Raw genomic sequence first — 13,848 nt, forward strand, 5'->3', positions numbered from 1 at the left:
TTTAAATTATTTAAAAAAATACATATTGTATTTTAAATACACGTGGCCCTATATTATTGGAGTTGTGGGCTCCACATATATGCCACATGAGCAAAAACTAAGGGAGTTTTTTAAATTTAGAAATGAAAAAGCAAAATCTTAAATGAAAAAACCAAAATTTTATGCACCAAGGTTTTTCATTTTAAAATTTTATGAAGGCTTTATATCAGTAAACCCTAAACCCTTGGTTTTTTTCATTTAAAATGCATACAATTTTGGTTTTTTTCATTTTTAAATTTTGTGAATTTAAATGAAAAACCCAAAATTTTAACGGGGTCTATTTGTGAGCACATATTAACCTTGAGGATCTTGAATGACCAAAAAAAAAAGAAAAAAAAAAAAAAAGAAGGACGCAATTTGATAGTTTCGTGAACCTTAGAGAAATTTTGTGATATAAAGTCTTTTATGAATTTTAAGTTTTAAATTATTTAAATATATATATATATATATATATATATACCACGTCAACAAACTAATAGAGTTTTTTATGGAACCTGATGGTAAGAACCATTTGTGAGCACACATACAAACCTTGAGGAACACAAATGACAAAAAAACCAAAAACAATAATGATGCAATATGATAGTTTAGTAAACCTTAGGTCGTTGTCGTCTAGAACAAGTCCAAATCTTAAAAAAAAAAAAATGAAAGAGAGTTGTTGAGTACCCTAAACCCTACTCAACGAATTTTGACTTGAAAGTCAACCCTTCCCACTTCAACAGCTCTTGCCCTGTACTCAGCAGCTACTAAGAGATTTCCTGTTCAAAGCTGTGACTGATTGTTCAATCACATCTGTGTTTGTTAAACTGTGGAAGGTATCATATGTGTTTGTTAAACATCACATCTGTTGGGAAGGACCCGCCATGGAATCTGTGCTTGTAGCACCACTTCTGGAGCTGCTCTTTGGAAGGCTGACTTCCTCTGTTATTGGTGAACTGCAAATTTGCAGGGATGTTAAGAAGGAGATAGAGAAGCTGCAGCACACCTTACCGGTGATTCAAGCAGTGATGGAGGACGCAGAGGAGCAGCAAATGAAAGATCAGAAGGTGAGGACTTGGCTGGTCAAGCTCAAAGATGTGGCCTATGATGCTAACGACCTGTTGGATGAGATGTTCACTCTCGTGCAAAGAAGACTGATGATGAAACATGGTTTTTACAAACCAGTTGCTGTACCACGCCGAATTAGGAACACGACAGGGTGGTTTGATCTGAAACTGAGAGAGATTCGAGAGCAGACAACATATAAGTTAAGGAAGACTAATTTTAAGCTTGCAACAATTTCAATTCATTTCAAAATGTCGCATAAGCTGAAGGAGATTCGAGAAAGTCTGGATGATCTCACCAAGCAAATGTCTTGTTTCCAATTCAAACAATATTCGCCCTATAAGCGGTCAGATACCATGGAGAGACGTGAAACCGGACCTTATGTTGATGAATCTAAGGTTTTTGGCAGAGAATATGATGTGGAGAAGATTGTTGAGATGTTACTGTCATCCAGTGGTCCTCAAGTCCCAGTAATTCCGATTGTTGGAATTGGAGGCATGGGGAAGACAACGCTTGCTCAGTTAGTCTATAATGATCTCAGGGTCAAGAGGCATTTTGAACTTGAGATGTGGGTATCCGTCAATGACAATTTCAACCCAAAAAGGATCATCAATGAAATGTTGGGTTATGTCACAAAGGATAGTCGTGATTCCTTGCAGATTGGGGTCCTCCAATCTCAAGTGAGGGAATCATTATGGGGGAAAAGACACTTGCTTGCTTGTGCTAGATGATGTGTGGAATGAGGATCAAGATGAATGGGAAAAACTGATGAATCCGTTGAAGGGCACTGCAGATGGAAGTAAAATTATACTGACCACAAGGAGTGAAGCAGTTGCAGCAATTACTAGTGCATTTCCCCCTTATCGTTTGGAAGCGCTAAGCAGAGATGATTGCTGGAATTTGTTTAAGCAACGAGCCTTTGCAGACCGAGGAGAAGAAGAATTTCGGAGCCTATTGACCATTGGTGAACAAATAGTTGACAAGTGCAAAGGTGTACCTTTGGTTGCTAAAATTCTTGGCAGCCTACTGCGCTTTAAAAGAGAAGAAAGTGAGTGGTCAAATGTGCAAAAGAGTGAGATATGGAGTAACAATGGAGGTGAGAACAGAATTTTAACAATCTTACGACTTAGTTACAATCACTTGCCATCGCGTATAAAACCTTGTTTTGCGTATTGCTCAGTGTTCCCTAAAAATTATGAGATTAATAAGGAAAAGTTGATCCATCAATGGATTGCACAAGACTTGATTCGTAAAGAGTCTTTAATGGAACTGGAGGACATTGGGAATGAGTGTTTTAACAACTTATTGATGATGTCTTTCTTTCAAGGCATAAGAAAATCTGATGACGACGAAGTTATGACAGAGTTTAAAATGCATGACCTTATCCATGATCTTGCAAAGTCTGTCTCTGGAGAAGAATTTATGACTATTGGGCATGACAACGTGCATTCTAATCTCATTGAAAGTCTCTACACAACAGATGGTTTCTCAAAGCTACGTCATGCATCGGTTGTTTGCAATCCCAGCTCTTGTTTGATCCCGAGAGCCTTGTGTAAAGCAAAGAAACTGCGTACGCTCAATTTGCTGTCACCAAGAGAGGATTCTGCACAAGTCCCTCCTGCCTTACTCTCAACTTTTAAGCACCTCAGAGTGCTAAATCTGAGTGGATGTGGCACTAAAAGACTGCACAGATCGATTGGTGGGTTGATATATTTGAGATATCTTGATCTCTCTTATACTCTCATTGAGAGCATGCCGGAAACAATCTGTGATCTCTGCAATTTGCAGACACTGAATCTTTCAAGTTGCAGTGAGCTCAGGGAGCTACCAAGTGGTACAGCAAGGTTGATAGGACTGAGACATCTGAATATAGATAATTGTGCAAGACTTGCTTACATGCCCCCATCAATCGGAAAGTTATGCCAACTTCGAACTTTACCAGTGTTTATTGCTGGTTGTGAAATTGAAGATGGCATTTGGCAGCTTCTGAGACTGAATAATCTTCGAGGCAACTTAAAAATCACACACCTGGAGTATGCTCATTTGTATCTGGAGAATCCTATGCGTGCCGTATTCATAGATGATGTTAAGAAGTGGATGGCATCAACAAACTTCTACTCATTGGAACTGTTATGGGGAAATGGTGATGAGGGTAAGTCAGCTAGTTACACATCCAGCAGACAGAGTCCCAGGTGCAATCAAAGAGGTGATGAGGAGCTATTGGATTCTTTTAAACCAAAACCCTCTATAAGAAAGTTGTCCATAAAAGGTTATTCAGGAGCAGCGTTTCCAATTTGGATGAATATGTCTGGCCTTGAAAGTCTCACCCAGGTGAACTTAATTAACTGCAAAAACTGTGAGAGTCTTCCTACACTTGGGCAACTTCCAATCCTCAAGATCCTTAACATCCAAGGAATGGATTCCATCATAAACATCGGTGTTGAGTTCTCAGGTGAAGGTGACCGACCATTCTCGTCACTGAAAGAACTAACCCTCCGAGACTTTCCTGAATTGAAAACTTGGAGCAGTGTGGATTCTGCAGAGGCATTTATTTGCCTGGATAAACTAATCATCACAAAATGTCCATTGTTGATTACCATGCCATGGTTCCCACGTCTCAAATACTTGGAGCTGCAAAAGTGCAACCAATTGATAGTAAGGTCCACGTCCGAGCTAAACACACTCTCCACCCTCGTTATTGACTTCTTTCAGGACTTAATGTTTCTACCAAAAAAATTGTTGCAAAACAATTCTCGTTTGATGTCATTAACAGTTACCTCTTGCCCCAAGCTTGGCTCAGTGCCTGAAAATCTGGCAAACCTCGCTGATCTGAAATCACTGAAAATTGGATGGTGTGACGAACTGAAAACTTTGCCACATGGATTAAAAAGCCTCACTTCACTGGAGAACTTGGATATTATTGAGTGTCCTAGTTTAATCTGTTTGCCAGAGGAAGGCATGGAAGGCCTGTGCTCACTTCGATCATTCTCAATTGAGAATTGTCCCCGCTTAACATCTTTGCCAATGGGGATGAAACACCTCACAGCTCTTGAGAACCTCACAATCATGTATTGTTCAAACCTAGTTCATCTGCCAGATAATTTCCATTGCCTTGTGGAACTTAGAAGCATGACAATTTTAAGCTGTCCAGAGCTCGCATCTCTGCCAGAGGGACTCCAACACCTGAAGAAATTGCAAATCCTGGAACTTCGTAGCTGCCCGAAACTCATGGAGCTGCCCAACTGGGTGGAGCATCTTGTTTCACTTCGATCCTTGGCAATCTCCAACTGTCCAAATATAAAATCGTTACCAGAAGGTTTAGGACGTCTAAGTGCACTGCAACATCTGTCCATCAGAGACTGTCCTGATCTTGAGCACCATTGTGAGAGAGGAAAAGGCGAGGGCTGGGAGAAGATATCTCATGTCCCTTATATCTATGTTGAATCATCGGCATTGCAGCAGAGGCAACACATTGCATCCACGTCACAAAATGCGTCCACGTCACAAAATCCTTAGGTAAGTAATTTCGTAATGCTAATGTAGTTGAATATCATGACTAATAATTATGCTTCAGATGCTGTTATTCAGAATCTAAAAGTGCTTCTTTCTTTTCTTTTATTTTCTTGCAGTTTTGAAGAACTGATGGCTGGTTGTACGTAGCATAAGAAGCCATTTGGGATCATGATCCGACGGAATTGTGAATCGTGATCGAGTCAAAATGGGTCACAGTTAATGTCCATCTTGTAAATTTGCACCTGAGGGTTTTAAGAATCTTGAAGGCCATGCAGTTGAAATATTCTCTGTTCAAATAGTAATGTTTCATTTTTGGGTTGCTATGACTTCTGCAACTCTGCTTGCGACCTGAACCATTGGCCCTGTGTTCTCATGTTTGTTGTTTCGTCTCAAGTCCAGTGCATATTCTACAATATCAGGTACCATTAACCAAAATCTGGCTGGCTGTGTTAGATTAACAAGTTCAATATGTTTCGTTTTTCTGTTTCTTTTATTTTCTATGCCCTTTTAGGGTGGATTATGTTTTTCCTCCTGAATTTCAAGGAAATGGCCATCCATTAATTTCAATTTGTATTTGTTTTCTTAGGAATTATATTTGTTACCATCCATTTTAATCAAGGCTAGCAATCCCCTGATTTCATTTACTTACTGTTCATTGCAGTTTTCCAGCAGGCAATGAATTTGGGTAAACAAGCGTAAAGCATGGTAAAGATGACAGAACAATTGGGTTTGTGGAGAGTTTGTGTTTGTATCTCTTGTAAATTAGGACTGGGCTCTTATTTATGTGTGCTTTGTAATTTGTATCTATTGTGTGTGCTTGCACATTTAATACTTGTAAGAATCAACGTATTCTTATTCTGCTGGCTGCTACTGAATAATTTTTCCCCAAGATTTTAAATCTCTTGTTACAATAGCTGCCAAGTTTTTTGGACTTTGAGAAGAGAAAATAGTACAAATACAAAAGGTTTCGACCCACAAAAAATAAAAAGTACCAAAAGGAATTTAGTTGGTGTTTAGACTAAATTATATACATTCCTTATTTTGAAATAGGAAACATAATGCAATATGGTAGAATTGGGATGTAATTAGGTATGAAATAATTCTTGAAAAGAAAAGGCTTCATTTGAATAATGGGTCTTGCTTCACTATTATTTTCAATATTTCTTTGTGCTTTCTCATCCTTCAGTTACCATTTTTTTTTAGTGTTATGCTTTCTCATTCTTCAGTTACCATTTTGTTAGTGTTTTAACTACTGAATCTACCATCTCACTGAAGCAATAATTTTTCCTACTTTAACAAATGAAAACTGTAGATCAGTGTTGGAATACCCTCAAAATAAGGAATTGGATCAACTAGGATGAGGTAGTTGATCCAATTCCAATTTCCTACTTTCCCTATTTCTAAGTTTCCAGATTCCTACTTACATGTCATAAGCCTTAAAGACTTGCATGAATTAACAACTTCAATGCCTGGAAAGTTTATGCTAACATACTATCGATCCTCCAAATTGAAAATGGTGCGCATTGTTGTGAGTGAACTAAATAAGCCTTTGTCAGAGAAATATTTACAACACAAAAAACTCAAGCTGAACCAGAGCATTTATACCCAAGAAACCAGATCTGGTCACATACACTTCTCAGCTCAATTCATTTGAGCCCACATACAAAATTTGGAGTATAAGAGACATGGAATTCGTCTCTGGATGCAACAAGGTGCAAGCGCGTAATTGATGCCTAACCCGAGCATTATGAGTCACTACTTCAACCATAGAACACAAACAATTTTGAAAGAAAACAAGAAGCACAAGAACATATCAACTGAAAAAAAAAAATGAAAAAAAGAAAGAAAAAAGGTGTGAATTCATATCTTGCAATGTACATGTAAGTATTTCAAAGCTAAAAATGAAAATGGCTTCAAGAGTACGTATGTATTTGATCTCAAAAATGTATTTCTCTGCAGATAAATTATATGCCTCGGTTCCGGTAAATTGCTACTTACTCACCATGACCTGTTGCAATGAATTTAAGTCATGTTGTGCCTAGATAATTACAAATTTCTGAAAAAATGAAGAAAAAAAATCAAAGTGAAGGGCCCTTATTATGCGAAGGAGACTGGATTGATTGACCATATATGAATCTTGATTGACGGAATATCATGAATCATGATTGACGTAAAGAAGACGCGTAAACAGACAAATGGATTTAACACCGAAAAGATACAAATGGAATATCATGAATCGTTGTTGCAAGTCTAAGTCATTGTTGCAAGTTTAGGTCGTTGTTGCAATGAATGGAGCAGCGAAAACAGACAAATGGATTTAACACCGAAAACCCACATTCCCTATGAAAGCTCTTGAAAGCCCCTTCAGATATACCATCTGAAATTGTCCATTCTTCCAAGTAAGTTGCTTTCGTTAAATCCATTTGCCCATTCTTCCTTTCTTACAAGTCTAAGTCGCTGCATTTGGCTACTCGCGAATTTCCTCCCCCGGGGTGCAATCCCAGTCTTTGGCAACTTGTTCTGGCTTCATATATTGGCACTGCAACAAATTATTCAATCATTTCAAGTTTTCAAACTCGGGGGAAAAAAGAAAACGAAAAACACTTGGTAGTTGGAAGGAACTTGTCTGTTTTCTGTGCTCATGGAGAGAAGTCGTTTCCTCTTGTCGATAACGTTGTTGCTGGTACACTACAGTTCTATAGGTATAGTAGGTGCAACACAAACCGACATCACCACAGACCAGTTTGCTCTTCTTGCTCTCAAATCCCATATCACTAGTGACCCTCACAACATCTTGGTCAACTGGTCAACCACCACCTCCGTCTGCAACTGGGTTGGCGTCACTTGTGGTTCTCGCCACCTCAGAGTAGCATCATTGAATCTCTCGTACATGGGTTTCACTGGCACCATTCCACCACACTTAGGCAACCTCTCATTCCTTGTTGCACTAAGCTTCAACAATAACAGCTTCGATGGTGCTTTGCCCTATCAATTGTCTTATTTGCGTCGCTTGAAGTTGATTAGCTTCGGATACAACAATTTTATGGGATCCATTCCATCGTGGTTTGGGTCCTTCCCCAAACTTCAAAGCTTCAATTTGTATGGCAATCAGTTTTCAGGTTCCATACCTATGACTATCTTCAACTTGTCTACACTGCAAGTACTTAATCTAAGGGCTAATCAACTATCAGGTACGTATGTGTCAAGAAGTTATATATACTCTATTGTTGATCTATCATTATATGTTTTAACATATTGTTATTAATCTATAAGCCCGATGTGTTCTTTAGAAAATTAGGCTAATTTTTTCTTCCTTGCAGGTCATCCAATACTAAAAAACTCTCACTTGAATAGATTAGATATTTGGTTTTAAATTTTAAGGGTGGTTGAGTCTATTCATGTTGGTTTTTTGCTATACTCGAAATTTTTTACAAAACTTACATTTCTAAAACTAGGGACTACCTATTGTAGGCTACAAATGATAAAAACTTGTTGGGCGTTGAGGGATAATGACATAGATTGTAAATAATGAATGATATATATATATATATATATATGGGGAATATTTATGAGGTTTTAACATATAGGCCCATTATAACATAACATAGCATTTTATTTTATTTTATTTTATAAAAACGCCCTTCAAATCCAATACTACAGAAAAACTCCACATTGTATCTTCAACTAGTGAAAAAATTGTAACATACTAAGAACCAATTAGAAAGTGACAAGTGACTAGTTGAGGTTTTTTTTTCTTCTCCAAATAGGCACTCTAAGAGTTTTTCTATAAATTATGTAGTTGTCATGGTATTTTTTTCTTCTTATAATTTCATTTATTTAAGGCTTATTATCACAAAACATCCCTGACGTTTGTGAAATTATCACATTGCATCCCTAACGTTTTTTTGTATCATTAATGGTCCCTAACGTTAATATAGGTACTCTTAAATAGTCCTTCTGTCAAAAAAACCGTTAAATCTAGGGTATAATCGTCAAATCAATCCAAAATTATAATTTTTTTTTTCTTCCCTTCTCTCTCTCTCTCTGTTTCTCTTTTTTTTTTTTTTTTTCTCCTCTCTTTCCTCCTCTTTTCTTCTTCTTTTCCTTCGCTGTTTCTTCTTTCTCTCCCTTTTTTTTTTCTTCTTTCCTTCTTTGTTCCTCATTTTTCTTCTTTCCTTCTTTCTCTTTTTTTCTTTTTTCTTTTTTCTCTTTTTTCTTCCTCTTTCCTTCTCTCGGGGTGGTGATTTGGGTGGCTAGAGTGCTGGGTTGGTGGGCTGTGGAATGGGGCAGGGAGAGAGTTGCAGAGAAAGTATATAGAGGGGCAGGGGTATAAGATCCCACGGTGGTGGTTATGGAGGTCGAGGTGGTGGTTTGGGTGGCTAGAGTGGATGGGTTGGTGGGCTGTGGGAGGGGGCAGGGAGAGAGTTGCAGACAGAGTAGAGAGAGGGGCAGGGATATAAGATCCCACGGTGGTGGCTTTGGTGGTTTGGGTGGCTAGAGGAGACAAAGAGAGAGAGAGAGAGAGAGAGAGAGAGAGAGAGAGAGAGAGAGAGAGAAGGGAAGGAAAAAAGAAAGAAAGAAGAACAGTGAGCGGGGCCAGGCGGAGAGAAAGAAGAAAGAAGAAAGAAAAAAAGAGAGAAGGGAAGGAAAAAAATATTATAGTTTTGGATTGATTTGACGATTATACCCTTGGATTTAACGGTTTTTTTGACAGAGGGACTATTTAAGAGTACCTGTATTAACGTTAGGGACCATTAATGATACAAAAAAACATTAGGGATGCAATGTGATAATTTCGCAAACGTCAGGGATGTTTTGTGATAATAAGCCTTTATTTAAATGTATTATGAGTCTTTGTTTGGAATACATAACAGGTGGGATACCAAGAGAAATAGGGAACTTAACAATGCTGAAGGAGATCAACCTTAATTCTAACAATTTCAACGGTATATTTGTAATTTGTTGCATTGCCTTGCCTTGATGTGATCCAGTTATATTGACTCGGATTTTGTTAACATATAAATGTGCATATATCTTAATGATTTTTCAGAAATTCCAAAAGAGATTGGCTTTTTAGATCATGTGGAAGAGTTGTATGTGCAATACAATGCCCTAAAAGGCCCTGTTCCTGTGGTTGTTTTCAACATGTCTTCTTTGACTACGTTGACTCTATATGGAAATAGCTTGAGTGGTGGTCTTCCAGACAATATATGCCAACATCTTCCTAGTCTTCAAAACTTGGATTTGGGTCTCAACCAGTTTGATGGTCCACTTCCATCCAAATTATGGCAATGCAAAAAGCTTCTTATACTATATTTGGAGGAAAACAATTTCAGTGGAAGCATACCAAAAAATATTGGGAACTTAACAATGATGAAGGAGATATACCTTGACAACAACAATTTGACGGGTAATTGATATTTCATTATTTTGATCCAATTATGATTTATCTTTTTTATTTTGGTTGCATAATTTATCATTATTTAACTATTTCATATTTTAGTAAATGAGGGAGATAGTTAATCATGAATATAACAATTTTTTTTTGTCAAAAAGAAGAAGAGGTATAAAGACATGCAAACAAAAACGTGTTTTGATCAAGGGAATATGAAATTTTGTAAATTATGGCCCGATTTCTAAATTTGTTTCAAACACAAATCTTTTTAGTACTTTTACTTTCTTTTTAGAGATTTCCGTGTAAATATTGTCGTATTAATTAATATTATGAATGTGACATTTTATATTAAAGGTCATGAACGAGTAGATAGGGTTAGATTAGATTACATAAATCCATACATAGTGAAATTGTTGTAGACTAATACTAGTGCTAAGGCCACAAAGTTTAAACATGCAACGGTTGTGACATTGTGGCAGGAACTATACCAGATGAGATAAGCGATCTTCAAAATTTAGAGTCTTTTGCAGTTGGTGATAATAATCTGAATGGCCTCATCCCATCCTCAATCTTCAATATCTCCACGATAAGAGTAATGTTGCTTAGTCGGAATCAGCTATCGGGTAGCCTCCCAGCAAACATAGGCCTTGGGCTTCCAAACCTACAACAGCTTTATATAGCAGCAAATGACCTCAGCGGAGAAATCCCCAACCTCTCCAATGCTTCTACGCTCAGCAAGATAGATTTGAACAACAACTCATTTACAGGGTTTATTCCAAGGACGCTTTGTGCCTTAAAAAACCTTCAGAGTCTTCACTTAGGCCGGAATAATTTGACGATTCAAATCACTTCGACTCCAGAAGCAAGCATTCTCTCTTGTTTGGCTAATCTTAGAAATTTGACAAAACTATCCTTGCGAGATAATCCGTTAAATGCCAGACTTGACGATTCCTTTCGGAATTGCTCTACATCGTCGCTTCAATATATTAATTTATTAAATTGCAGCATGAGGGGTAACATTCCCATTGGTATTGGCAACTTTAGCAACTTGTTAACCTTATCCCTGAGGTACAATCAATTGAGTGGCTCAATTCCAACTGCAGTGGGAAGACTTGGGAATCTCCAAGGTCTGTTTTTTTCTGGTAACAAGTTGCGAGGGTACATCCCATATCAACTTTGTCAATTAGAAAACCTAGCTTACTTATATTTGGGTAGTAATCAACTCTCGGGTTCTATACCTTCTTGCTTGGGAAATCTATCCACATCTCTAAGAACTCTATCACTGGAGTCCAATTCGTTGAGTTCCACAATACCATCTACTCTTTGGAGACTTGCCTATATCTTGCATGTAAACATATCATCCAATTCTCTAATTGGACCTCTCTCGCAAGATATTGCAGAGTTGAAAGTTGTGGTAGATGTAGATTTATCAAATAACCATTTATCTGGTGTTATACCAAGCACCATTGGGGGTCTTTGGGATTTGGTTATTCTATCCTTGGCAAATAATAATTTGGAAGGCCTTATTCCAAGTTCATTTCACGACTTGGTAAGCCTCGAACACTTGGATTTATCCAGAAACAATCTGGCTGGAGTGATTCCAAGGTCTTTAGAAGCTCTCTTACATCTCAAGTATCTGGATTTGTCTTTCAACAGGCTCCAAGGAGAAATTCCAACAGGTGGACCATTCCAAAACTTTTCCGCTCAATCATTTGTCTCAAACAGGGCACTCTGTGGTGCAGCCAGACTCCATGTTCCACCATGCAAAAATAGTACAATTGAACCAAATTGGAGGAAAGCTAAATATATCATCCCAGTGATCGTATCAGTAATTTTCTTTGTGGCCTCCATATCTATCTTTGTAATACGCAGGAAAAGGAATGTGGAAGTTGCTGGAGAGGCTACCTCGTTGCCTCAACTTCTTTGGAGAAGAATTTCATACCTAGAACTTCTAAGGGCCACAAATGGATTTAACGAAAATAACTTACTTGGAAGTGGGGGTTTTGGGTCAGTATATAAAGGGACACTTTCAGATGGAATAGATGTTGCAGGAAAGGTTTTCAATTTACAGCTAGAAGGGGCTTTTAGGAGTTTTGACAGGGAATGTGAAATGCTAAGTAATATTCGTCATCGAAACCTTATCAAAATCATCAGTTGTTGCAGTGAAATTGATTTCAAAGCCTTGGTATTGAACTACATGCCTAATGGGAGCCTGGACAATTGGTTGTATTCTCAAAACTACTCTTGTTTGAATATCTTACAGAGGTTGAATATAATGATAGACGTTGCATCTGCACTGGAATACCTACACCATGGTTATTCAATACCTATTGTGCACTGTGATATGAAGCCAAGCAATATACTACTAGATGATGATATGGTTGCTCATGTTGCTGATTTTGGAATTGCAAAACTTTTGGGTGGAGGAGATTCTGTTACCCAAACCATGACCCTGGCCACAGTTGGGTATATAGCTCCAGGTATGTACTTGCTAGTTTAATATCTTTCAGTTTTATACATTTTGTCCTTAATTATGAAGAACTTAACTCATAATTTTCATTTCATCATACACATGAACATAAGTATAATTCATGTTGCAGAGTATGGAATGGAAGGAATAGTTTCAACAAGAGGGGATGTGTACAGTTTCGGAATTGTAGTGATGGAAACATTCACAAGAAGAAAGCCAACAGATGAGATGTTTGGTGATGAAATGAATATAAAGCAATGGATTGCAAACTCACTATTGTTAACAGATGCAATGATAGATGAAGTTATGGATGGCAATTTGCTTGGGAGTGGGACAGAGCAGGAAGATGATGATCATGTGAGGAAGAGGGATTGCTTATCATCCATTATGAGATTAGCTCTTGCTTGTTGTGCAAACTCACCAGAAGAGAGGATAAGTATGAAGGAAGCTGTAGCCACACTAAACAAAATCAAGATGAAGTTTCTGAAGGATGCTGCTGCAGGAGGAGGTGTGATGTTAAACCATCCTCTTGCTCAGCGCTTCAATTAATGGATCTTATGACTTAAATATAAGCTAAGACATAGTGGGATTATTGGTGTTTGTCGTGGTGGCTGTGGCCACACTTTTTTCCACCTACTTTAACTATGTATCTCATCTAACTTAATTGAATTAAGTCAATCATGAATAATAGTTAATCGTGAATATAACAGATTGACTTGCCTAATAAACGTTATATCTTAGTCAATATGTTCTCTCAAAAAAGTTAACAAAAGTAAGAAGAAGAAAAGAAAAAAAAGTATAAAGACATCCAAACTCAAACGTGTTTTGCTCAAGGGAATATGACATTTTTATTTTCTGTTTAGATATTTCCGTGTAAATATTGTTGTATGAATTAATATTATGAGTGTTACATTTTATACTAAAAGTCATGAACGAGTACATAAGGCTGGCTAGATTAGATTACATAAATCCATATATATTGAAATTGTTGTACACTAATAATGCTTAGGCCACAAAGTCAAACATGCAAGGATTGTGAAATTGTGACAGACACTATATTAGATGAGATATTTGATTTTCAAAATTTAGAGTTTTTTTTGTAGTCTGATAATAATCTGAATGGCATCATCCCATCCTCAATCTTTAATATCTCCACAATAAGGGCTCGTTTGAGAGTGATTCTGCAAAAGTCAATAATCACTTTCATGGAAAATCACTTCTCCAAATAATCACTTTAAGGCTCCCTTTGGGATTTCTTTTTTTCACCAAAACCTGCTTCACTTTAAAGTTAAGCAGTTTAAGATGTTTGATAAAAATAAAATATCTCGATTATTTTAAATTCCCAAAATACCATCATTAATTTTTAAAAATGACACCACCTCCACCT

The 13,848-nt window shown here is 37.3% G+C and overlaps 3 protein-coding genes across 6 annotated transcripts; all 3 read left to right on the forward strand.

The window, feature by feature from the left end:
• The first annotated feature begins 732 nt into the window (after positions 1 to 732).
• Positions 733 to 1,814, forward strand: LOC148298082 (putative disease resistance protein RGA4). The gene has a single exon (XM_088246411.1). The coding sequence runs from the start codon at positions 903 to 905 to the stop codon at positions 1,812 to 1,814; it is 912 nt and encodes a 303-aa protein (XP_088102537.1). The 5' UTR covers positions 733 to 902.
• On the forward strand, positions 1,740 to 5,485 carry LOC110772032 (putative disease resistance protein RGA3). Of its 3 annotated transcripts, none has more exons than XM_021976406.2 (3): positions 1,740 to 4,599; positions 4,713 to 5,015; positions 5,258 to 5,485. In XM_021976406.2, exon 1 carries the CDS (start codon positions 1,852 to 1,854, stop codon positions 4,597 to 4,599), a length of 2,748 nt encoding a protein of 915 aa, XP_021832098.2. In that variant the 5' UTR covers positions 1,740 to 1,851; the 3' UTR covers positions 4,713 to 5,015; positions 5,258 to 5,485. The 3 variants fall into 3 exon arrangements, with proteins under 3 accessions (XP_021832098.2, XP_088102536.1, XP_088102535.1); XM_088246410.1 differs by having other exon boundaries at positions 1,823 to 4,599; positions 5,266 to 5,485; XM_088246409.1 differs by having other exon boundaries at positions 1,823 to 4,599; positions 5,269 to 5,485.
• A 1,456-nt stretch (positions 5,486 to 6,941) lies between these two features.
• Positions 6,942 to 13,140, forward strand: LOC110772046 (uncharacterized). 2 transcript variants are annotated; one of them, XM_088246413.1, is made up of 6 exons: positions 6,942 to 7,791; positions 9,155 to 9,182; positions 9,425 to 9,542; positions 9,647 to 10,006; positions 10,471 to 12,471; positions 12,592 to 13,140. In XM_088246413.1, the coding sequence occupies exons 1-6, from the start codon at positions 7,238 to 7,240 to the stop codon at positions 13,008 to 13,010; spliced, it is 3,480 nt and encodes a 1,159-aa protein (XP_088102539.1). In that variant the 5' UTR covers positions 6,942 to 7,237; the 3' UTR covers positions 13,011 to 13,140. The 2 variants fall into 2 exon arrangements, with proteins under 2 accessions (XP_088102539.1, XP_088102538.1); XM_088246412.1 differs by lacking the exon at positions 9,155 to 9,182 and having other exon boundaries at positions 7,221 to 7,787; positions 9,471 to 9,542.
• The last annotated feature ends 708 nt before the right edge of the window (positions 13,141 to 13,848 follow it).

This window comes from Prunus avium, chromosome 1 (assembly GCF_965620075.1).
Source record: "Prunus avium chromosome 1, drPruAviu1.hap1.1, whole genome shotgun sequence".
NCBI lineage: Eukaryota > Viridiplantae > Streptophyta > Magnoliopsida > Rosales > Rosaceae > Prunus > Prunus avium.

What these genes read in the sequence shown, in the direction of transcription:
- LOC148298082 (XM_088246411.1), top strand. Translation starts at nt 903, where the DNA reads ATGGAATCTGTGCTTGTAGCACCACTTCTGGAGCTGCTCTTTGGAAGG.
- LOC110772032 (XM_021976406.2), top strand. Translation starts at nt 1,852, where the DNA reads ATGAATCCGTTGAAGGGCACTGCAGATGGAAGTAAAATTATACTGACC.
- LOC110772046 (XM_088246413.1), top strand. Translation starts at nt 7,238, where the DNA reads ATGGAGAGAAGTCGTTTCCTCTTGTCGATAACGTTGTTGCTGGTACAC. An exon ending in GCTAATCAACTATCAGGTAC is followed by an intron (nt 7,792 to 9,154) that starts GTATGTGTCAAG and finishes GAGAGAGAGAAG; the next exon opens with GGAAGGAAAAAAGAAAGAAA. An exon ending in AGTTGGGTATATAGCTCCAG is followed by an intron (nt 12,472 to 12,591) that starts GTATGTACTTGC and finishes TTCATGTTGCAG; the next exon opens with AGTATGGAATGGAAGGAATA.